General features: G+C 28.0%; 1 protein-coding gene across 1 annotated transcript in view; it reads right to left on the reverse strand.

The window, feature by feature from the left end:
- The window catches only part of LOC100197484 (breast cancer metastasis-suppressor 1-like protein-A), a 48,660-nt gene extending 27,644 nt beyond the window's left edge, over positions 1-21,016 (reverse strand). Inside the window, exons 1-3 of the mRNA XM_065805624.1 lie at positions 20,973-21,016; positions 20,212-20,377; positions 7,576-7,663 (exon numbers count right to left, since the gene is read on the reverse strand). Of these exons, the coding sequence (XP_065661696.1) occupies positions 7,576-7,663; positions 20,212-20,377 (254 nt within the window). The 5' untranslated portion in view covers positions 20,973-21,016. The remainder of the gene's footprint in view (positions 1-7,575; positions 7,664-20,211; positions 20,378-20,972) is intronic.
- Positions 21,017-26,575: the final 5,559 nt, after the last annotated feature.

Raw genomic sequence — 26,575 nt, forward strand, 5'->3', positions numbered from 1 at the left:
GATTGATGAGTTAATAATTACAGAAATATCTGTGGTTATTAACTTAAATATTTCCACTGAGTGACATCTTTTAAAAGTTTGAGTTACTGATTTAATTGTTTCAAGAAAAAAAGAAAGAAAGATTTTTTTTTATAACAAAAGTTGCTCAGCAGAAAAATTAATTAAATTAATTTTATAATTATTCAAAAAATAAATTAAATTAACTATTTATAATTATTCAAAAGTAATATGAATATTCAAAAGTAATATGAATAACTTATTAATGACTGAAAACTAGAGCATGTTCTGTTAGGAAAAAAGCTCCAAAAATGGTTGTTCTAGCTTTCTTGTAGACAACATATTCAGTAAAAGTTTGCAAGTCAATATTTGGTCCTAGAACTGGTCCAAATATTTACTGTTTTGCAGATTTAAACAGTTTAACCCTCAAATTGATTAGCAAGTATCATTCTAAAATTGATTAGCAAGTATAAACACCCTAAAATAAACATCAGGGCAGAACTCAAAACATTAAAGAGAAAAATGTTGAATTTCACACAAAAATGGAGAAGCAGAAAAAGAGCTATCAAAAGAAGATTTTGTGGACTATCATTATGTTATCATTTAATTTTTATTTAAATTAGATTGAATCCTCTAAACTTTCCTTGATAAAATGTGGTGGTATATGATTTCAGGTTAATGGTGTAACACACCGCTTCAATCTAAACATTTCTTAGGATTTTTGAGGTTGTGATTAGAAACAAAAGTAATTTAAAACTTAAATATTGAAACGACATTAACAGCATTCTTTTTTTTTCTTCTGTTTTTTTATTTTTAATTCTATATGCTATTTATTCATTATTGACAATATTGCAATATTGTCAAAAATTCTACAATTTTGTTCTACCACTTGTTGACAAAGTTCAGAGCTCATTGACAAAGTTCAGAGTTTCTAATTAATTATAACTTTTTTTGTGGCATATTATCATGAAAAAAACTAAAAAAACTGATAGTGGTCATGATGTAAAAGAAATCTGACTGTTAGAAAAAAGGAAGAATTTTCAATGCATGCTCAAATACTGGTTAATATCAACCCTTGATTTGATTACCCCGATATGGGTATTATAATATCAACCCTTGATTTTAACCTGACCTAATTTATACACAACCTTGTTGTTAAAAATTAGATCAAAATTTTTAACACATTTTTTTTAAGAATAACTTTGCCAAACAAACAGCACTTATTTTTGACAAGCAAAACTATTTAACACAATTTTTCTTAAAACAGAAACTTTGTCTAACAGTTTGATGACCTTACAAAGCGAAGTTCAAAAATATTGAATTTTCCTTTTCAGCATTAGGAAACCACATTTTGAAAAAACTAGTATTTTGCATTAGATTTTCTAATTGTTTATAGAGACATTTTAGACATTAAATTGTTGGGAAAATATCAATGTGCCTGAGCAACACAATTTGTTAACCATTAATAAAAAGTTTCTAGTTTAAAAAAACCGTCACTTTTTTTTTCATTTTCAGGACTTTTTTAACAGATTTTTAAATCTAAATTTGTGTTTTTGATCAAACCAGATGTGCCTTTTTTGATCAAACCAGATGTGACTTTAACATTTGATCGTATGATTTTAAAACACTTTTTCTTTTCTTTTTTTTTTTGTTAATTCACCTCCCCAAGACCCAGAAGCCCACTACAGATGAGGAGGCTATTTAATTGTGGTTATAACCCTCTCTCAACTCTATAACTCGGAAACACGAACCTTGTTTGTAATTAATACAAAAAATCAACAAATGAAAGATTGAATTTCATTTACATACATCTAACACAAAAAGAAAGTTGTTATTACATTGCTTTAAACAATTGAAACATTAAATTAAATTTTTTAAGCAATTAGTTTTTTGTAAGCAAATAATTAAATTTAAATTAACACAAAAGATGCAACTCTTTCAAATTTTTAAAACATTAAAAAATAGTGTTGCAATACAATTTTGGTATTAAAAAAATTTGGTTTCAAACTATTTTTTAATACCAATATTAAAAACTGTGGATACTCTATTTGAGAAAAAACAAAATCACCATCTATATATATATATCTATCAGGTATTTTCTATTGTTGAAGATATGGGATTCAATGAACTTATTAAAGATGGTTTTGGATAGATCAAACTAAACTTACCCAAGAAACTGCTGTTCTTTGAGTAATTCATTTCCGTAAAATCATATATCTACAGAGAAAAAGTACCTCTAATCTGAAAGTCATTTTTTTAAACTAAAATAGTCTAAAAGTCTTTTTAAATATTTGGAGCTACTGGACACCAAAAATTGAGAAATATAATAATTTAGTGATTTTCAAATCCGGAGTCTTTTTGGGAATGCACATCCCTCAGTCTGGCAATTCATGATGGCCATATTATTACAGCTAGTTCAGAACACGAGAAAACTTTCAAACAAAATCTGTGACAAGCAAAAGAGAAATGACAGATTTAACCTTAACAAAATACAAATTTCAGCATATGGATTCAAGTAGATTAACAATATAATCAGAATGAAAAAACCATACTGAAAAGCATAAGTTTGTGGAATCATTGATCCGCATTTCATCCGTCAATATGGGTATTTGGCCTACAAAATTTCATGCTAATCCATTAACATTTACAGATGAACCCAGTATCATCATTGCTTGTCCCCTGAAGATATAGATGCTTTGGATTACATTTGCCTTCCAGAATGTAGAGATGTATTTGTTGCCAGAGGTGTTGCACAGGTGCTTGGCCATGACATTTTTGAAATAACATCGTCACTGGAATGGCAAAATATTGGCTGACATTGATAGATCAAAAGAAGTTGTGGGTTGTAAAGCTGTTATTGTTATAGAAAATGTCTAGGAAAGTTTTATATAAAAAGTGGCTGTACACATGACAGTTGTAAACGGAAAGATCAGTCTTATTGAGTTATACAATGACACACTAACAAAAAAGCGAAGAACAGAAACAGTTTATTCTTTGATTGGTTGCTAACCATCACAAAAACTCCATCAAAGACATCATCTATGCTGAATATTATCCATTGCAGTACAATTTATCTAAAAACTGTAAATTTTAAAACTAAGTTCTTTATTTGATAGTAATTTTTTCTTACATTTTTTTATTATAACTTCAATTTAATTTCTTAATTTTACTTAAGAAATTAAATTTTTAAATATATCGTAATCTTAAAGTTTTCAATTGATTACTATTTTATTTGGCATAACTAAAATCCTGTCAAGTAGGTTGACCTCTAAATAGCATTTAGAGGTCAACCATTTATTTTCATAAAAATTTTGCACTATTGTTGTAATCATAACGAAGAACAAAAAAAAACCTTATGGACAGCTAAAATCTGTTATTTAATTTTTGTGGACCAAAATCTTCAACAGTGTCATTAACTAAAGTAAGTCTAACATTTAATATCTAATTCATGGGCCTGATCTTATCACTTCTTTCCAGAATAAAGCAGAGTTATTTGCAAAAAACTTCTTTAATTTAACTTTTAAATCTAATGGTGATACTCTTCCTGCCATTCCTGTTAAAAAGATTAAGTCATTGCTAGACATCCAAATCACTCTGGCTTCCAATGCTCAAGTTAATTCTCAAACAAACTCTTCTACAGCTTGTGGTGCAGATAACATTTTCAAAATCGTCTTAAATAATGTTCTCCAGAACTCTCTACAATTCTTGCTTAACTATTTATGTTAATAATTGCTAAATAAGTCAGATTTTTAAAAACTCTGAGAAACACTCTGACCTTTTTAACTATCCTACAACTAGTCTTATTACTTAGTTTTATTATTTTATTTACATAGAGGTTTTGAGATTATTAAATCATTTCTTTCTGACAGCATTATTAAAAATCATTCTTAAAGCCCTACACTATTACAGTAGCTTTAGGGGTATCATTTCTTGCAAACAATTTTTACCTGTATTATTTCTTATCTAAATGCTAATCTTAGTGACATCTAAAGTAGTTCTATTTGCAGAAGTTTCAACTTTATACTCTTTTTTTGACTGTATTGGCCTGATAAGTAATTGTAAAATGACTACCCATTTTAATTTTTTTTTAAAGATATATAACTATATTCTGTGTACACTTTTGAAATTATAATGATTGTGAAGTGATTCTAACTCGTGGAAATGCGCTTGTAAACAATTCTTACATGTACCGAAAAATGTCCAAAATGTTATAATTTCAATTTTTTGGCATAAATTGCTTTCTAAAAACCCATATAAAGATGTTCTAGATGTTCTAAAAACCCATATAAAGATGGTATATTCCAGTTATAATACCACTGGTATATACCACTTGTTTTTGGTTACTCCCAATCACATTTCCACAAAAATATAAACTTTTTTTTCTCTCACTTTTTTAGATGATTTTCAGTTTTTTTTAGATGATTTTCAGTACTTCTAGTTGAAAAAGACATAAAGACATAAAATATTAGAAACATATAAGAACAATTAAGAAATATCAGAATTTATAAATGTAATCCAGATAGTTGATCATATGCATCATATCCACCAGAAACCATGCCAAAAAGCATTGTTGGATATCTTAATAAACAGAATTTCAATCTTTAAGGCATCAAAGTTATTTGGCATACCATATGGTGCTCTCCACAAAGACCAAGCTGAGACATAAAAAGACCAGGAGGAAACCAGATTAAAATCTAATACAAAAAAAAATAAAGATACTATAAATTCTTAGCATTTTGACAGATTGGAAAATACCTTTTGATATTATGGGTATACATCTGCAAGCGAAAGACTATTTGGTCAGGATATGTCACTGATTCAAAATTTAAAAACAACTTCTCTGGACATGATTGGATGAAAATATTTTGTAGTTACACAACAAAAAACTCCTAATATTAATATATTCAACTATGATGAGACAAATCTAAGCAATAACCCAGGCTCTAAGACAATAATTTGTAAATTAGGCCTTCAATTTGTAGAAAGAAAAATGTAGAATTTTAAAGGAATTCTTTGTATTATGTATTGCAAGAGTCCGACTGGTATATTTCTTTCCCCTATGGTTGTTTATAAAGCTGCAAACTTCTACATAAAGTGGACACATGGTGGCCCTCCTGGAATTATATTTGACAATTCAAAATTTGGTTGGTTCGACTCTAGAGTATTAGAGTGTTGGTTCACTTACATTTTTACACCTGAAACAGCAACTCTTACAGAAATGAAGGTTGTTATTGGAGATAATTTAGCTTCACATTTTTATTCTGATATCATCAAAGCATGCTCAGAAAATAATATCTATTTTAATTTCCCAAAATTCCTAATATGAGGTTTCTAAGGAAAGTTAAAGGATAAAAAAATCTGTTTAATTATCCAGTTAAATAAAATGTTATTAATTTGTTTTTATATTGTGTTCTAATTTAGTAAAACTACATAAAACTATCAATGATATCTGTGAGGAAAGTTAAATTGATAAGCCATTATAAAACTATTAGGTTATCAAAATCACCCCATCAAAGAGGAGAGACAACATTTTGGAGATAAATTTTTTTATACTTGTTGTGTTTGTTGTTTAGATTACTGCAAATATCACAACCTGAATATTTGTATAAAGATTTCAATTAATTATCAATTTTACTGATTTTTTTTTAATTCATATTTTATGTTGATCTGGAATTTGACTGAAAATAAGTTGATCTGCTAATTGGACTGGGTATTTTTAAGTTGATGTGCTAATTGAACTAGATATTTTACAGTGTACAGTTTTTATTTATTTTAACATTAAATTTTTTTTAATTAACACTAAAAAAAGTCTATTATTGCTCTATATTTTTCTTCATCAAATAAAAAATAGCTGCATGTTTAATAAATGTAAGAGTACTCGTAGCAATATTAAGGGCCTGTATCTTAAAGCTGAAATTCCTCATCAACCAGATAAAAGCTAGATTCAGAAAATGCATAAATTACACAAAAAATTGATTTAAAAAAAAAACAGAATTCTTTTTTCCATGCTTTATATAAGGTTACTTTCTATATATATATATATATGTTTGTGTGCCACAAAATTTGAAATCAATTTTTGAAAGCTTTTTTCTCAACCAATTTTGCTCAAATTTTGCACACTTAATCATTTTCGATGACAATACAAGGAAATGGAAAAATTTGACCAAAAAAAGTTAATTAAGTTAACAAAAATTTAATTTGTATTTCCCCATACATTTTATTTATTTGATATGAATTGCGTATTACGTCACAAAAATCATTGATTTGCAAATTATTTGCAGTTTCGAAGACATTAAAGCGCAGCGATTTAAAACCTATTGTTTTTTAAGTCTTAAGTTATTAAACAAAAATTAAGTTAAAAAACAAAAATTTAAAATGCGCTACTTTTTTTCCATGCTTTATATAAGGTTACTTTCTATATATATATATATGTTTGTGTGCCACAAAATTTGAAATCAATTTTTGAAAGCTTTTTTCTCAACCAATTTTGCTCAAATTTTGCACACTTAATCATTTTCGATGACAATACAAGGAAATGGAAAAATTTGACCAAAAAAAGTTAATTAAGTTAACAAAAATTTAATTTGTATTTCCCCATAAGAACACTAAATTAATAAAAAAAAAATTTAAAAACGTAACAGTAATTTTTCCTTCTACAAAAGATAACAAAAAAAGAATTTCTAGGCCTGATAGAATTCTGCTTGCATAAAGCATGGATTTGAAAAAAGAATTTTTTTTTGATTTACTAGTCATATATTAAAAAGCAACATCAGCTCAGAAACAAACAGGTAAAAATATTACGGGCAGAAATAAATAAATTGAAATAAGATATTAAAAAAACATGCTTACAGCAATCGAGAACAATCAGGTCTGAAAATGCTTCATATCGCTGAAGTAGATGCAGAATGAAAGTGTCTACCCATGCATTAAAACAAACTTTCATTATTTTTAAGTAAATGTTAGTAGATGCTTTTTGAAAGAATTTTGACACCAATAAACGTAGTTAAAGTCATTTAATGATTATTTTTAATGATTTAATTAAACAATTAATTCATTAATTGTTTAATTAAATCATTAAAAATAATCATTAAATGACTTTAACTACGTTTTTTTTTTGTTTTTTTTTTTTTTTAATCAATTTTTTATGTAATTTATGCATTTTCTGAATCTAGCTTTTATCTGGTTGATGAGGAATTTCAGCTTTAAGATACAGGCCCTTAATATTGCTACGAGTAATCTTACATTTATTAAACATGCAGCTATTTCTTATTTGATGAAGAAAAATATAGAGCAATAAAAGACTTTTTTTAGTGTTAATTAAAAAATCTATCTATAAATTGTTTATAATCTTTATCAAAAACTCTACATTAAATACTTAAAAATTAAAATAAATATATAAATTCGGATAAACAAACAAAAGATTATGTTAAGTATAAGATTGATTTGAAAAATAAATTATAAGGAAATATAATCTTTTTCAAATACCGAATTCAGATTCTATTAACCATTTTTGTTAAATTAGTTTAAATAATTTTTATCGCGGTTTAAAATTGATATAAATCTACTAAAAAGTCTTACTGTTCTTTGAGGTCTACAAACTGCTTTTCTAAATCATTCATATCTTGCAAGTACCTGCTTCTTCTCTCTTCTGCCTCTGCCTCATCCACTTTATTAAAAAAAAAAAAAGAAAAAAAATATACTAGTTATACACTAAAAAATAAATAAATGATGAAATATTATATATTAGTGTTAGTATTCAGTAGTTGAAATGGGGAGAAGTTCTAATAGATGTACGTTGACTAGAAGTCTTATTTTGCACAGCGCACATTTAATTAGTTTTTAGTTAAAAGCTCAAGTTGCTGTCAAGATTTTTTTTTTAACTGTAATCGTAAAAACGTGATACAGAGGAAAAAACTATAAACTTAAGCAGACAACTTGTCTAAATATCATGCTTCAAAAATCTTTATTTTCATCCAAAGCCTTTGGCAGTCTCTAATTTTCTTTTGAATTTTAAATCTTCATCTAATAAAGTACCAAAAAATATTAAGGGTAAGGGGTGTATATAAAAACGTTGGTTGGGTGTGGGTGGTTAGGATTTTGTGACAAATAGAAGGGAGGAGGTCAAAAAGTTTCACATAAAACTTTATATAATTTATAAACAACCCCTTGAATGCAAAATCAAAATAATTATTATATAAATTTCACAAGTATTATTCTTATTCTGAAAGTTAAAAGAACTATGCTATGACTTAGGGATGTTCATAAACTACATTGCGCTTTTTTGCATCCAAAATCCACTCACCCTATCCCTAAATATCCTAATATTTTTTGAATAATATTTTAGAATATCTAGAGAGCAAATATTTTTTTAAAAACATTTTTGAACTGACCTTCAAGGATGAATATAGCAACAACACTACTAATGAGCACTAGAGGTGTGCCAGAACCAGTATGTGCCGGGTCCCTGATTCTGATTACCCAGTAATAAAAACCAGGTCCGAGACCAGTTTTTATTACTGAGTCCATTTCGAAATAATTAAAAAGTAGATGATCAAATAATTTTTTCGACAATAATTGATTGAAAAATTTATTTGAACAGAATTTAGATTTTTAAAAACGGCTTAAAAGTAATTAAAACCCCCTAAAATTATGTAATGTTTCTTTGTTTTTAGCTGCAGTGCAACAGTGGTAGATTGTTTACCTCAGGAACAAGAGGGAGTGCGCTACCTCTTGTTTCTGAGGGGGCAAGCCTCAGAAACAAGAGGTGTGGACCTTTTTTAAAAACAATTGACAATTCTTATAAAAAATTGAGGAATTTTTTTTAAAATGAGGTAGTGTGCCCCCTACTTTAAAAACCGTGTTGTTGGCCCTGCAAAAACCATTGATTTCTCATCCGACTTCCTAATCTTTATGGGAAAAAGATTCAGTTGAAAATCGTCTATGTTGGTTAAAAGTTCATTGGTTTAAAAGTTTATTTATTGTAAAAGATCATTTAGCAACCTTATTTAAAAATGACCTTAACAAAGTATTAATCTTTCATTTATTTTTTGCAATTAAAATTGCGAAAAATGTATCTTTCTCTCGCGTTCTAAGCAATAGAAAGACACAATTACTAGTTTTTTTTCTTTCTTTTTCTTTTTATTTCTTTTGTATTCTCATACTAGTTCATTTTATTTTATGGCTTTTATATCTGTATAAATTAGTTTCTTTTTTGCAATAGTATCTGCTATTAACATTTTGCAATATATTATAGCAAAAGTATATTTGAAAATATAATTTAAGTGAAACACGTCTAGATTTAGTACATAGGAATTATCAACTTCTGAAACTATCAAGAAATTCAGTGGTTGAAGAACTATTTTTTATCTGGTTAATAATATTTCTACAGTTTAAAGTAACACTAAAACAAAATTTGTTTTATTATTTTTATTATTTATTAGTTAAAGCACTCAAAGGTTATGTTTGTTAAAAATATTTTTAAAGATACCCAGTGCCGGGTACATCAACAAAAGGCTAATTTCGTGCACTCGGTAAAACTGCCAAATTACCGGGTCCCTGGGTCCGAACCGGGTACCCGGCACATCTCTAATGAGCACTGCCAGAATTTTATTCAATAAAAAAATCACATATTTTAAACATATGTTATTTTCTTACCATTGTAATACCTCAAAGGTATTTTTTTATAAAAATGGTTGATTAAAGGTCAATATCTATTATAATTAATTGATTAAAGGTCTATTATAATAATTGATATAAGGTCTATTATAATAATTGATTAAAGGTCAATAATTTTTGAAAATCAATTTTTACTATAAACCCAGGGCTTTAGCCACTATGAGGTCACCAATATTATGCTAATTGAATAGAACTCAGTTTTTGAATGAGATTTTGAGACTAATGCTTTAAATTCTCATAATGGGTCATCCATAAATTACGCCATGCTCTAAGGAAGGATGGGAGAGGGGGAAGGGGGTTAGTGGTTTTGTGACGACTCATACAAAACTTGCTACTAAATTTGTTAAAATTTTGTAATGAGGGGGTGAGGGGTGAGGTCAAAAATGGTCGAAAATTGTATGATGTAATTTAAAGACGTCCATTAAGTATGTTCATATTTTTTGGTGCTGTATCAGATGAAGATTTATAATAAAAATAAAAATTATGGGATACTCCTGACTCTATTTGAAAATGAAGATCAAAAAAGACAAAAAAATCAATTTTTGCGTACTTTAAAAGCATGATACTTAGACTTAATTTCACCTACTTTATCTATTCTTAGCTATTTTGCCTATTTTATCATTTTTACTTCTAAACTAGCTAATAAACAATAATAAAGTGAAATACCCATTAAAAAGTGTGAACTTTGTTTAAATTTAAGTTAAAAAATGTTTTAATAAAACATATCAAACTAACTACATTTTCAGCTGTCATTTAAAAAAATGTATATACTTAAATTTTTTTTCAAAAAACACCAATTTGTAAAAAATGTCTAAACGCGGTAAGTGAAACACAGTCAACAAAGTGATGAAAAAGAAGCTTTCTAATATTTCATTTTTTTATTTTATTTATTTGAAATTTCATGCTATATTTTTCTATACAATGTTCTTATATCCAAAGATATTGTTGGCTTAGCATAGAAACAGCCACAAATAGTCATTAAGACTAGTCCAAAGTAGTGTCCATTATTGACCAACTTTTTTGTGTACCAAAGTACTACTCAAGTGCTGAGTTGGCAGTGGCATGATTTGAACTTGTATCGTTCAATTGTCAGGGTTTTAACTTTTCGTTTGACGCTCTAACCAACTGAGCTATACAGCCACATTTAAAAACCATTTTTTGTCTATAAAAGATCTTATCAAATAAGTCCTTAATAAATTGTATAGGCTTTTTCAATCATTAGTTAGGATTCTATTTTCAAAACAATGCTTTTCTGATTCAATGCCCTTATGGCATCCCAGAAGTTATTGAAAATGAAGACTAAGTTATTATTGCAGTTAGAAAGCTATGATTTAATATGAAAATTTTTCTAAACACACCATATGAAGTGAGCTTGTAAACTTATGGATGAGACCAGCATTCCAGACATGTATTTATATTTAAATATACATTTATATATTAGGGGGTATTCTAGGTTGCTTTCAATAGTGCCGACTGTTGAAATATAGAATAGCCCATGTATATATATATATACATACATACATACATGCATATATATATATATATATATATATATATGCAATGCATATTATTCATATATATATATATATATATATATATATATATATATAAATATATATATATATACTTATCATTTTTATATGTGGTTTATATATATATATATATATATATATATATATATATATATATATATATATATATATATATATATATATATATATATATATATTTGCTGATGATACTACCATTTATTCTTGTCGTGATAAGAAACCAACACCCTCTGATTGCTTAGAGGGTTTTAGATTGCTTGAAAAGGATCTCACTTCTGCTACAGCATGGGGCTCACAGTGGCTGGTGAACTTTAATTCAGATAAAACTCAATTTTTTTCAGCCAATTGTTATCGCAATAATTTAGATCTTCCTATATTTATGAACGGTGATGTACTTGATGAGTCATCTACTCTTCATCTTCTAGGACTAACTCTTACTTCCAATCTTTCTTGGAAACCATATATCAAATCAGTTGCAAAATTAGCATCTGCTAAGGTTGCATCTCTTTATCAAGCTTGTCACTTCCTTACTTCGGATTCTATTCTCTATCTCTATAAATCTCAAATCCGGCCATGTATGGAATACTGTTGCCATATCTGGGGCGGTTCTTCTAATGATGCCCTTTCTCTTTTAGATAAGGTACAAAAACGCATTGTAAACATAGTTGGACCTGCTCTTGCAGCCAACCTCCAACCATAATCACATCGTTGTAATGTTTTTTTCCTCGAATATCAGTTCTTTGGAATTCGCTTCCTTCATCTTGTTTTCCTGATTCATATAATTTGCAATCCTTCGAGTCGTCCGTCAATCGTTATCTTGCTCTACAATCTTCATCTTTTCTATTTCAGAAACGTCCAACTTTAATTAGTGGCTGCTTGCAGGCTTGTTGGAGGTGAAGATTTATATATATATATATATATATATATATATATATATATATATATATATATATATATATATATATATATATATATATATAAACCACTTATCAAACTTTTTTCAACACTGTGTTTCATCAATAAAGAAATAATTAGAAATTAGTAAGTGACTGAGGTTGATAATTAACCAGGGCCGGGGTCGGGTTTGATAAAACATAGCAGAGGCCGGGTTTGTGACTAGGGCTGCATAAACATTTGTACATCCTAAAGTATATTTTTTTAATTCAAAATTCATGTTGAATTTTGTATATACATGCATATATAAACATCATCACGATCAACATAATGATCATAAGCATCCTCTTTTATGCTGTTTCTCTAATATAAACAATCTAGAGCATTTTTATTTCTTAACTAAAGTTCATTCATACAATATGTGAGGCACTCTCTTCAAGTTTTCTTCCTTCTACCACTACCATTTTCACCTGAAGTTACTACCTCTCTACATACTGATGCTTAAACCACTTTAACTTTTTCTGACAAACATTGATTGATACAGTGTTTTTTTCCAATCTGTCTAAGATTATGTCTCCTTTTCTTTTCTTGATAGTCACACCACACATCCATCAGATCATCTTTTTCGGCAAGTACAACACCATATAAATACTAAAGTTTATATAAATATAAAATAATATTGTATGCCAGCATCTAAATAAATAGTAAACATATGTCCATAATATGTATGCATAAAGCGCATCTTGAAAGCTTTTTATTCCTTCTGAAATAAAAGTTTGGAAGCTTTTATTCTTTATCTTCAATTTTAAGTCAAGCCTCATTCTACTCCAAATTTTTCACCATCTTGAGCAGTTGCTTTATTAAATAGTGATCATTTTTTTCATCTTTTTTACAAGAACATCCCTCTTAAGAACAAATGTCCTTTAATTATTTTATAAAGCCAATGTAAAAAGGTCCTGTCTGATGTCAAGCTCTTTTATTCTCAGTTTACTAAATCTTGTATCTTATCTCAGATGTTAGGTTCTAGAGACTTTTGGTTAGTCTTCAACACTATCATTAAATAATATAAGTCTAACATTTATTCTTCTAAAAATTTATGGGTTTGATCTTTTTACTTCTCCCCAGAATAAGGCAGAGTTATTTGCAAAGAAATCTTACTCTAATTTGATTCTTGAATCTAATGGCCATAGTCTTCCTGCCACTTCCTGAGGTAGTGGTGTAGTGGTAGAGCGCTCGCTTCGTAAGTGAGAGGTTCCGAGTTCGATTCCCACCACATCCCTGGTAGTACCGCGCTCAACTTGTTTCTCCGCGCAGCGGCCTTGTTCGTCAAGGTTCGTGTTTTGGAGTTATAGAGTTGAGAGAGGGTGATAACCACAAGTAGCCTCCTTATCTGTAGTGGCCTTCTCAGCTTTGGGGAGGTGAATTATTAAAAAAAAAAAAAAAAAAAAAAAAAAAAAAAAAAAAAGTTAAACAGATTAACCCATTGTTAAACATCCAATTCACTCTGGCTTCCAATGCCAAAATTAATTCTTAATTAAAAACTTCTACAGTTTGTGCTCCAGACAAAATTTCCATCATCAGGGGCTATTCTAGACTGTTTTTGACAGCATCGACCTTATTAGAGCGCCGCCCAAATTAAAAATTAAAGACCTCTTTTCTTTTTTAACGTAATTTATGGCAAATATTGTTTTTTTTTCACAAAAAAATGCCTATATTCGGCAATATTTCTGCTAAATTTCTCTGGGACGGAGGACACTATCGCCCAAATTGTTTTTCTAGAATAGCCCCTGATCATAGTCTTTAAAAAGGGTTCCCCAGAACTCTCTTTAATTTTTGATAAATTTTTAAAAAGTGCTAAATAAGTGGTTCCAATTTTTCAAGGTTCTATTTTTGCTCCTGTATTGTTTCTTATCTACAATAACAATCTTCATGAAAATTTTACAACTAAAGTGGCTCTATTTGCTGATGATTCAATTTTATACTTTTGATTGCTAGAACAAGCAGCCGATTTTTAATCTGATCTCTCTTCTGCGACAGCCTAAGGTTTGCAGTGGCTTATGGATTCGAATTATTTTCATACTTTGTTGATTTTTATACAGTTAAGAGTGCTTAGTAAACTAAGAATTCCTTGAAAATATTAGCTTCTGGCACCATAAAGATCCTTATACCCTTAGAAATGCAACATTTACTTGGAGGTTTCAAGTTACATAACTTTAAAAAATGTTTGATTTTTTTACTTAAAAATTTGTTATTGGCTATTTTTGGGGGTGACGAATCCAATGAAATGATCAGAAGTGTAAAAGATTACTATTAAGCACCTGTAATTATCAAATTAAATAAATTTTGGCAATTTTTTATATACCTGTTTTTAATGCTCAAGAAACTATGTGGCCTTGATAATAATAAAAAAAAAATATATTAAACATTATTCAATATTCATTCAGCTTTCAAAAAATATAAAGATTTTGATCTGCCAGCATATGGATTTCCATATATGAATAATAGGGCACATTTTTGACTTTTTTGTAGCAGAATATTGTAATTGATTTTTCACTACCTTCCAGACTAGCTGAAGCTCTAGAAACTTTGGCATTTTTGTAGTGTCAATGAATGTGTTTATTAAAATTGTTTTCAGGGCCCCAAGACATTAGGGGGGAATGGTGCAAGTGCCCCACTTTTTTGTAGTGGAATCTTGAGATAGATTTTTCACTAATTTTCAGACAAACTGAATGTAAAGAAAAATTTGAAAATAATTTCTTCAAAAAAATTTTTGGTTTGTACTTGTTTTGTTTTATTTAATCATTTACAAAGTAAAAAACAAAAATATAAAGTTAAAATATATCAAGATTGTGTTAAGATTTGGTTAGATGCGCAAACAGTCTAAGCATACATTCATTCAGTTGTTGTTACAGATGCATCAATGATACAAATTTTGCTGGTAATTGGAACCAAACACTTATCTGCTCTAAATGGTTAGGAAAATTTGTAAAAAGGATTGAGCAAAAGCATAAATTTACCATAACATCTTGCTCAATTTTGTCAATTTCATTTATTATACCAATCCAATTAAATTTATCATTTTTGCACAGAATAAATTGACCAAATTTCAATGTATTGAAGCTAATTTGCTGATTAGGTTGAATACTTTGAATACTAGAAAAAAGAAAAAACGCCTGTTATAATGAAATCTTCAATTGTTGGTTTAAAGGTAACAGTATCTATAAATTCTGGGTTAAATTGATGATTGCTCCTAGTTCCAATTCTGTAAGTCTTTCTTTATCAATCTTGAAAAAATGATCTCTTTAAATCAATATCTGGTCATTTATGGGCCTTTGTTGACTTGCATTTGCAGTTAATAATTTTGCAGTGCCACCAATAGCATCACATGGTAACTTAGCATGACTTGTAGCAAAAAATCAATGTCAATATTATCTTTATGGAAACAGATACTGTAAAAGTTTTTGTGGTTTTTATAATGTCCATCACAACCATCTAAAAACTAAAGAATCTTTGAAATGTTAGGATGATTTTTTTTTATATATAATTAACTATTTGTGTCTGAACCTCATACACAAAAATAATATCATGCTCATTATCTTATGACATGAAGCAAAATCATTTTTCTTTAAGTCTGTCATTTTCATTCAATAAATAGAGGGCAACCGGGTGTAACTTGAATTGACTTTGACATCAATGCTAACATTAGATTTGGCACCAATGCTAACATTAGATTTCATCTTGAATCACAAATGTGCAGTTTTCTGCAAAATCACTTAAAACAATACAGCAATGTTTCGCCAACTTTTCTTTTTGTTACCTTAAGTATCTTGCTTAACATTTTGCAATTAATTTTGCTTAAAATTATGCAATGTAAAATTCTGGTAAAATCATTATTTTAGATGGATGAATGCTTTTGATTTAACTTGCAAATCAAAAATCTTATAGACATATGTACTTTCTTAAACTATTTTAAGAAAGATCATTGAATACAGAATGTTCAAAAACCCAATGACACAAATAAAAACCAAAAATTTTTTTTGAAAACAATATTTTCAAAGTTATTTTTATTAAAAATACAAAAAAAAAATTTTTTTAAAGAAAGTAGGGCATCTCCCCCAGTGCCCTTGCCCCTTGTCATCTAACCTGGAAACAATTTTAACAAATGTTCATCAGGACTACACAAGTGCTAAAAATTTCAGAGCTCCAGTTTGTTAGGAAAGTAGTGAAAAATCTATTGCAAGAACCCATTTTAAAAAAGTGGGGCTCATGACCAAGCCCTTCCTCTGGTGTCTCGGGCTCTGAAAACAACTTTAACATACAAGTTTATTGGCACTATAGAAATGCCAAAAGTTTCAGAGCTCCAGCTAGTCTGGAAGGTAATGAAAAATCAATTGCAATACACCGCTACAAAAAAAGTAGGGACCCCATGCCCCAATATCCATATATGGAAATCCATATTTTTGCAGATCAAAATCTTTATATTTTTTGAAAGATCAATGAATATGAAATGATGTGTAATTTTTTTTTATGTTAAGATTTTTTTTTTGATATTAAGGCTTTATGGCACTATGTGTTTTGGGGTGGCCAAAATACAAAAAAAAATTTAAAATCATTAAAATAAAAACAGTAAAATATACAAAAATATTAAAAAATATTAAAAAATACAAAATTGTGTTGCAACAAGATCAAACATCAGCTTTCACACTAAATGGGAATTCATTTAACTGTTGTCCAAATTTGATAGCAAAGCCTTATAAACAATATTTAAATAAGCAATAGCAATTTAAATAAGCAATTTAAATTTAAATAAGCAATTTAAAATAGCAATTTAAATAAGCAATATTTAAACAAGCCTTATAAACAATATTTAAATAAGCCTTATAAACAATATTTAAATAAGCAAAGCCTTATAAACAAAAATTATAAACAATATTTAGTTAGGCATTGATTTGAAATTAAACTTGTTATAAAACTGAGAAATTTAGAAAAGAAAGAAAATTCCAAGCAACTCACATACCTTGAGCCATCAAATGCTCCCATAGTGACATCAAATAAATTACCTGATTTTTTTGTCCAAAATTTGTTATTGTTAAATAATAGGGATTTACAGTGTGATGAATAAAAGATTTGTGTTCACTAGCAATTGTAACATGCTGTTTAGCAAACCAAATTAAGTCATCAATATGAAGCTTCTTCCAATTTCAATATTCTTCCAAATCCAATCGTCAAAAAAATCAGGCAATTTATTTGAAAGTCAAAAAAAAAAAAAAAAAAAACCAATTAGTTTTTTTTATAAATTTGGCTTTAACAAAATTTTAGTCCACTAATCTGAGTAGTAGCAAAGATTTTGTTAAAGTCAAAACTAGAAATGGTTAACTAGTTTATGAGCAGTCGACTCATAAACTAATTATTCATTTCTAATCAAAGTTCATTTTATGATCAATCTAGAAATTAATGAAAAACTTTTGTTAAAAAGCAATATCAAAAATATATAAAATTTTCAAAAATTTGCTATATAAAGTTTACTATGAAAATTTTATAAAGTAATTTTTCCTACAGGCTTGATTAGGGGTTATTCGGCAATGCATTTATATACAGTTATAAGCTCATTAAATAAATTTGTATGTTAGCACTTTCGTAATGGGAAACATGTAACTATAAATAAATAAACGAAATAGCTAAATGTAAAACAAACATAAAAAAGTAATTTGAATTAAATTTATTAAAAATAATTTTCTTTTCTTTAACATGATTTGAAAATTTTAGGAGTAAATAAAACTTATAAACAGAGCAATTTTTTTAAAGTTTAAACTTTTAAAAAAATTTAATAAAATAAATTTAAATTTATTTATATTTAATAATAAATATAACTTAAATATAATCAAATAAACTTAAATTAAAAATTTTAAAAATGGAAAGTAGAAAAAAATTTATTTCACTTTTGAAATGCTTATGCAAAACTTTTGCATAAACATTTCAAAAGACTGTTTAAGTACTCTAATTGAAAAAATATTTAATATGGGAATGACTTAAAAAATTAAAAAACAAACATATGGCAAAAATATATATTTAAATTTACAAAAAACTTTTTGGAAATCTGGGAAAACTATCAGATAAAAAAATATCCTGAATAAATCTGGAAAAAAATAATCCCTTAAAAAAGTTAAAAACTAATTTTGGACTTTCTTTAGAAGAGAAAGAGCATCATTATCAAAACCAGACTAAATATGACAACAGTACTTCATACAGGGATCAATAAGAGATTTGTAGAGGTTGAGAATGAAAGAAGTAAGATAATGGTGAGCACAATAAGGAGAAGCAAACTTAGTAGAACCTAACTTAACAATGGATTGTATATACAGTTTATGTGAGAGGTCAGTAGTAAATGATTATCTAAGAAATTATCTTTCCATACCAATCTTAGTATTTAAGTTGTCTTTGATAGACAGCACTCTTCTTCATATCCTGAAACTTCAGGGGTTCCTCAAGGTTCTATCCTTGACCCTATACTCTTTTTAATTTGCATTACCGATCTCCCAGAAATTCTTACATCTAAGGTGGTATTGCTCAATGATGATACTACCATTTATTCTTGTCTTGATAAAAAGCCAACACTCTTGGATTATTTGGAGGGGGCATTTGAGCTTGAGTCTTCTACCCTTTGTCTTCTAGGATTAACTAAATCTAATCTTTCTTGGAAACCATATATTAAATCCATTGCAAAACTAAGATCTGCTAAGGTTGCATCTTTTTATTGTGCTCGCTACTATAAATCTCAAATCCACCCTTGTATGGAAACTGTTATCATATCTGGGGCAGATCTTCTACTTCTCTTTTAAACAAGATGCAAAAAAGGAATTGTAAACATAGTTGGACCTGTTTTTGCAGCCAACCTCCAATGATGATCACACCGTCATAATATTGTTTCTCTTTCTCTTTACTATAAATACTATGACGGACACTGCTCTAAAGAGCTTGCGTCTCTTGAGCTATCTACTAAAATTCATTCTTGTGTTACTTGTTATTCAATTAAGTCTCATCCTTTTACTGCGCCTGTTCCTAAGTGATCCAAAAATTCTTATTTAACTAGTTTTTTCCCTCGAACATCACTTTTTCAGAATTCGCTCCCTTCATTTTGTTTTCCTGATGTGTGTGTGTGTATATTATGTATGTATACAACACAGAGGGATATAAGTATATGTGTTTATATGTATTTGTGAATGTATGTGTGTTTGTATGTATGTATTTGTATGTGTCTATATGTGTGTATGTATGCGACTAATACTAAATTACTATTATTTTTGTTATGATTATTGTAATTATTTTTATTATTATCATTTCATTTTTATCATTGTATTGTTGTTATTGTTACTATTACCATTTTTATTAATATTATTAGAACTTTTAATCCTACAACTTTTAATGTTCGTTTTTACTGCTGTGGACCATTAATTTGCAATAATGATATATTTATTAGCTTCTATTTGCAAGTTTTTTACTTAAGATTAGTACATGTACTTTTTGTAAACTTCCATGAATGTAACAACTATTTCAGAAATTAATTAATTGATCATACATTAACTGACAAATAGGAATTGGCACAATTAAATGCACATGGTTTGGGTCAGGGTTTGAGATTAATCAGAAATTGATGATGGGGTACCCCCACCCCCAGAATACAAACTGTTGCTAAAAACTATTTTTAATTTGCAGCCTACTCTTACACTTTCCTTTAAATAACAATTTGTAAGTGTTTTGATAAGAACAGACAAAGTTATAACATATTAGGTTAAGAAAAACCTAATTTTGACCACAGTTTCTTCAACAAATCTATATATCAAAAACTTGTTACTTAAAACCGTATAACCTTTTGTAAAAATGTTCAACTTTTATAATTTTTACCCTTAAAATACTGTAATAGAACTCTTTCCAATGATTTATAACAATCTAGCAATAATTAATTTACAAATCTCATGTAACATACCTAGCTCAATGCTTGAACATATAAATACGCTTGAGCATGTATTAGAGACTGTAAAATAATTTTGACCTGCTAAGTCAAATTTTTATAAAAATGATATAATAAAAGATTTACACGAGTCTTCCAACTCGCTGTCTTCTGAATCCTCAGAGATATCGTTTTCTTTTTTATTATCCTCTTCTTCTCCACAATCTATTGTAGGACAATCACAACTATCTTTTTCCAATTCTTCCATACTATCTTCGTCAAGGTTTAAGCAAATATCTGTATGTTTCATCATCTAAAAATAATATAATTTATATTATTTATGTAATTCGTTTTTCCTATATATTTTGATGGTGTTCTAACTTGTATTTTTTTTTTTTGTTTTTTTTTGTTGATGTTATTCTAACTTTCACCTTTTTTTATTTTTTTACAGTTGATGAAACCGCAATGTTATGTGGTGTCTTAAAGTCCGCAAAATCTCAGATTAAAGAGTAATATGAGGAAACCGGGAAAAAAGTTCGAGATACCAAAGAGTAATTTTTTGTTTGTTTTTGTCATCAGAAATTTTTCGACTCGCAAGGACACATAAAATTATTTATAGTCCAAACTTTTTGCCCATGGTTGACGCCTATTATAATATAATAGGTGTCAACCATGGGCATAAAACAATTTTCTGTCATATAATTTATATGACAGTGAGCCAAGCAACATAGATTAGGAATCAATAAATCGTGAGAACGCTATTCAAGCTACCCATAATTGCTGAACTTAATATTATAACAAAAAGCCAGATTGCACAGATTCGAGAGCTTATTATATCACTATTTTTATGATAAAGGACTTACTTTACGAAAAAAAGTTAAACAAGTGTTTCGTGAGCAGGGTATTACCTTATTTGCTGTGGTCACAGCTATTGGACTTGTTAATATTTTAATCGTTCAAAGTCTTGATAGTGTCCTAGGTTCAAAAATATTAGCCAATAAAAATATATTAAAGATAAAACAGATGACGAAGGAAAGACAAATGATGAGAAACTTGATGGAAGAAATCTTGATCCAGAGAAAAGAAAGATATTCTTGACCATTTCACAAAGACTTTACAGCGGCTAGTCTCAAAAGCAGCTGCTACTCTTCCAGGTATTATTGGTGCAATCATATGCTTAATCTTTCAAGATTGAGATGCTCATTCAGCCCCTCCTCTTACTGAATTAAAACTAAACTCTTTAAAAGATAGATGAGAAAAGCATGTAACTAAACTTATTCGTTCTGTTATAACTAGAAATTGTCCTCGATTTTTTTACGACCTATTTAGTCGTAACTTTGTATAAAATAAATTAAACGTTATTTTATACATAGGAGAACCTATATATCCAATTCAACTTCTGTCTAATTTTTTTTTGTCTTTTAGTATTCAATATGTTTTTCTCCTATTCTAATCAAATATTGTAGTTATTATTTTTCAATTAAATGTTTTGCAGAACATATTTTGAAGATCTAATAGTAGTGTACGTGTATGTGTGTGTGTGTGTTGTATATATATATATATATATATATATATATATATATATATATATATATATATATATATATATAATATATATATATATATATATATATATATATATATATATATATATATAGCAGTGTCGAGCAGTGTGGGTTTTACTAGTGAAAGACATCAAGAGTGAGAGTCAAACATAGATCTCGTATTTTAATGATATTTTTTAAAATAGTTTGCAAAAAGAAATTGCATATACAGTAACGAAAGATTAAGTGAAAGAATTAAAAAAAAAAGATAGACAAAGACCAATTAAATATTGCTTGTAAAAAGATATTTCCTCTTTTAATTTCAAATAAATACAAAACTAAAAACCTTTGATTTTATTTTCAATCAAGAGTTTTAGGCAATCACAGCAACATGTAAGTTTATTTTTAGTAGCATGTTGAAATATAGCTCTCTGAAAATCTATTTCAGCATTTTGTGTATTTGGAATAAACTGAAGCAGGCAATCAGTTAGCGAAAAATCCAGCACAAAAAAATGTAAATGAAAATCTTACTACTATTTAACCATTTAAATAAAATAAAAATAAAACATAAAATAAAACATTTACAAACACAACTCATAATTACAACAAGAACTCAAGCTTTTATACATAAGCTCGTAAAAAAAAAGCCCTCATAATTTTTTTACGGAAAATGCAACAGACCGTGTAATCATAGCCTTAGTAAATAACTAGTCTGTAAACACGAGCCGTAATTAATAGATTTTGTAAAATAAATTTAACTTTATAAGGTGACTGGTTTAAGAGTGAATAAATATTTTCAAAGTGACTTTTTTTGGCGCAGACTTTATTTGTTTGAATGAATTTAATGCTGTTTTAGCTGCTATTGAGTTTCTATTCATTAGAAACAGACCTCAATTTTAGTTGAAATATTAGGCTACCTAATTTATTTTATTCTAACGAATATGAAAAAAGTTTATTTATGTGTTTCTTATGCAAGAAGCGATGTATATCGCAAAGTGACTTATCACCTCAACGCCAAAAACACGAGGGCAAGATTACTGATAAACAATTTAGTATAGAATAAAAGAAGGCAATCGTTATTCTTCATCTTATTAGGTTTCAAAATTATTTAGTTCAGATTACAAAAAAGTTTGATACAGATAAATGGTATCATGCGATAAGCTGAATTTGATAAATAGTACCCTGCGATGAGCTGAATTGGAAAAACTAAAATCAAAAATAATTATTTCAAGTGTTTCATAAAAAAAGTCGTTTCAGCGGTCTCTCATAAAAAAAAGTAACTAATCCATTTGTTGGAAATGCTTAAACCTTATACAGCAGATTCTACATTATATTTTCTGAAACAAGTTCTTTTTAAAACGTTAGCCAAAATAGTACTTTTCTTTTAAGTTTTGAAGTAGCAAATTTTGCTTTTGTTTTTCTGACTGGTACTTCTTTATTAATGATATTATAACGTTTAAGCATGTATTCCAATGCATTAATAAACAATATATTACAACTTAGTGGGAATATTTTTGATACCTCTTTTTTCATATTAGACTATAATAAAAATGAAAACTATATTTATTTTAATTGAAGGCACATCACTTATCTTTAAAAAAAAATTTAATGAAAAGTCGAATATGGTCCATCACAAGCAGTTCGACGCAGTTTTATCGTGGTGTTGGAACAGGAGCATTGTACAGTATACATATCGATTTGACGAATGCATCTTTTGATTCGGGTAATCAATTGTTTGCAATTCTTAACTCTCTAGCTGTTTTTGAATACTAACGAACTCAAATATCGAAAGAAATCGTCAATTGGGCGAAACGGAGGCAAGTTTGTCGGATTGCGAATTTTTGGTATATATGTGAAGTTTTGGCTTTCCAAGAAGACTTGTATTTTTTTTGGCATAATACGATGATGCTTTAACCGGCCAAATCAAGTAATTGCCATTTGAATAATATTTTTGAAGAAATGGAATCAATATTTTCTTTAACCATTGATTTTGGTATACTTCTTGATTAATAAAAAAACTACTTGGCTTAAACAATTGTATTAAAATTCCCCTCTCAGAAATGGCAATGTACTGCATCACTTTCTGCTCAAACTTGTGTTTATATTTTATTTTACTTTTGTAGGCGTTGTAGAACTTTTATCTGCATAATATCAATCATTTCCTGGAACTTACGCTTTGGATAGGGGGAAGTACCTTTCGTCATCCAATACAAAACATTTTCCAGAACTTCGAGTCATCCAGCGGCATAGAGATTTCACGGTTGATATTTGTTGCTCAGTGTATATCGGTGCACTTATTTTTTTTTTCCAGCAGACTATTCTTTGTTTTTTCAATAATTTGCAGATATAAGACTGTGTACACTTGAACTTTTTTGCAACATCTCATTGACTTATTGAATCATTGTTGTTGAAAGCACCGTGAAGTAAACGAAGCCCTTTCTTGTTCATTATTTTAGCTGGTCTTCTACTACCACTTTTACGATTGATTGTTAAGGATGCCAAAATACGGTAAATAGCTGAAACTGGAACATTCTCGGTTTTTAAAATGATTCACAGTAAAAAATTTTCCCAGATTTTGGTACATTTGATAGAACTGTACAATGTGCTCTTGTAGTACATCTTGTTTTACGGCATTTTAAACATTTTTTGGCTTTTGCGGTTTGATTTCAGAGGGTTAGAGTTATTCTCATTTTTTAGTTATCAGCCATTATATGGTTTATACAATATATATATATATATATATATATATATATATATATATATATATATATATATATATATATATATATATATATATATATATATTTCGTTTAAGCAAATCTAATAACATTATTTTAATTACATTTTAAATAATGTAAAAAGTGTTTACTTGCTTTTAACTACTTTTTTTTTATATGACTCAATATACTATTACTATATTGCAGTAGTGTATTTTACTCGTGTCGCTAAATACATTACATTTTCAGCTACTACAAGTATGTTTTTTTTTTTTTTATCATGTTATTATTGAAGCTTAAGTCATTAAAATTTATTTTAATGGCTTTAGCTTCAAATTTTACTATTTGTAGAATATTCATCGCAAATTACTAGCAATAGCGTTTAATGAGTCTAGTTTACAAATTTCGATTGCTTTTTAAGGTAGAAGAAACATTTTTCATGCAGTCGCACCAGCTGTGGTAAAGTCAACTAGATTAGTTAAGTATATCATCAAATACTGCAGTAGACTTTGAAACTAGAAAACTATCATGGGATATCTTATTTTAGTTGAAGTTGAAAGATGGTAACATTAATTTTTTTGTTGTTTGTCTCGAAATAACTACCTAAAAGGTAAGGTATTGTTTTTCTGCATTTAACATAATAGATACTAAATCATTGCTAAAACCGTTTGTCAAGATTTTAAAATAGAATTTTGTGACTATCTTTTTTTGATAGTTTTTCGCATCATCTTTTTTGTATCAAGTACTTGATATACAATAATAAAAATAAAAAATTTTACTCAAACTTTTGCTATTATATACATTCCAATACAGCATGAGAAAAGCAAAAAAGTTATATTCAAGCTTTTGAATTTTAGTTCAAGAAGTTTTTATATACTAGCTATTTTTAAAGTATTAAAATTTTTTTTTTTGAAATAAATTTTTAGTACTCAATAAGTTTTTTACTTAATAATAAAATAAGAAAAATATTTTTCCACAATATTCATTGTTGGTATTGCACTTTTAAAAAAAAGATTGAAGCTTCTACCGTAGGAGAGAATATGTGATATACACTTAGTAAAGTTTAATATTCTACCTCCAAAGGTAGAAAATTATACCATTAAGGTAGACAAATTGTATAAGAAATCATAACTTCTAATATAGCTTAGGTAATAATTAAGGTGTAATTTTTTACCTTGGAAGGTAGAAAATTATACCTTACTTTCAAAATTCCAATGTACTTACCTTAACAATTCTAACTTTTTTTTATATTCTCTATTAGCCAAAATTTCAAATAAATATACTGTGAATAAATGATGTTAAGCATTTATACCCAAAGAAATCCATCTAGTTATAAATTCGATGAATATAATGTTTTTGATTTGATGCCCTTTAAAGTAGACTAAGCACTAGTAAAAAAAAAAAGAGTTATGTGTTATAAGATAACGGCCTACGTTTCCAGATGAGTTAAATGCTATGACTATGCATTGTCATAAAAATAAATTAATTTCTTGTGATTATGGACCATGATGTAATTTAAGTAGGACTCGGAAACATACTAAGATAGCCCAAAACGTATTTTTTTTATTATTATATACCATATGCTGTTCATATAATAAGAAAATTTAGTTACAAAGAAGCGTTTACATAAAAAAAGTGGATTTATAAAAAAACAAATGACTTAAGTCACCATAATCTTTTCATAGCCCCTATGTGGGCTTTACAGGTTAAAATATAAAGTTTGTTAAATTAATATGTACAATTCCAATATAATAATAAAAAAAAAAAGCTTTTATAAATATTTACATTAAATCAAGAAAGTAAATAGTATCAATATAACTCTAGCGATAGCCATTCAAATACACTGACAAATACAGAGACAATCAAACAAATAAAAAACTTAGAATAATGGAATCCGATGTTCATAAAAAGAAAAAAAAAAAAAAATTAAATTATTTATCTGGTTTAAAAACTTCATTTTCTATTAGAAACCAAACAAGCACACGACGTTTGTCAAACGTTGGAATTTCGTTGTTTATTGGTCACGACGTCAATCCACTAAATACCAACGTTATATTAACGTTGAAATAATCAACGTGGCTAAATAACTTTACGAGTCACTTGGAAACTGTTCATAACTTTAGTCAGAGACAAAAATAGATTGAACTTATTGAAAAGATTTTAAGTATAAAATATCCGCCATGTTGTGTATAAATCGAATACCGCAAAGCAATAGTTTAATTTTTACCAATTATTGACAGGGGTTAACCA

This window comes from Hydra vulgaris, chromosome 09, assembly GCF_038396675.1.
Source record: "Hydra vulgaris chromosome 09, alternate assembly HydraT2T_AEP".
Classification (NCBI taxonomy): Eukaryota; Metazoa; Cnidaria; class Hydrozoa; order Anthoathecata; family Hydridae; genus Hydra; species Hydra vulgaris.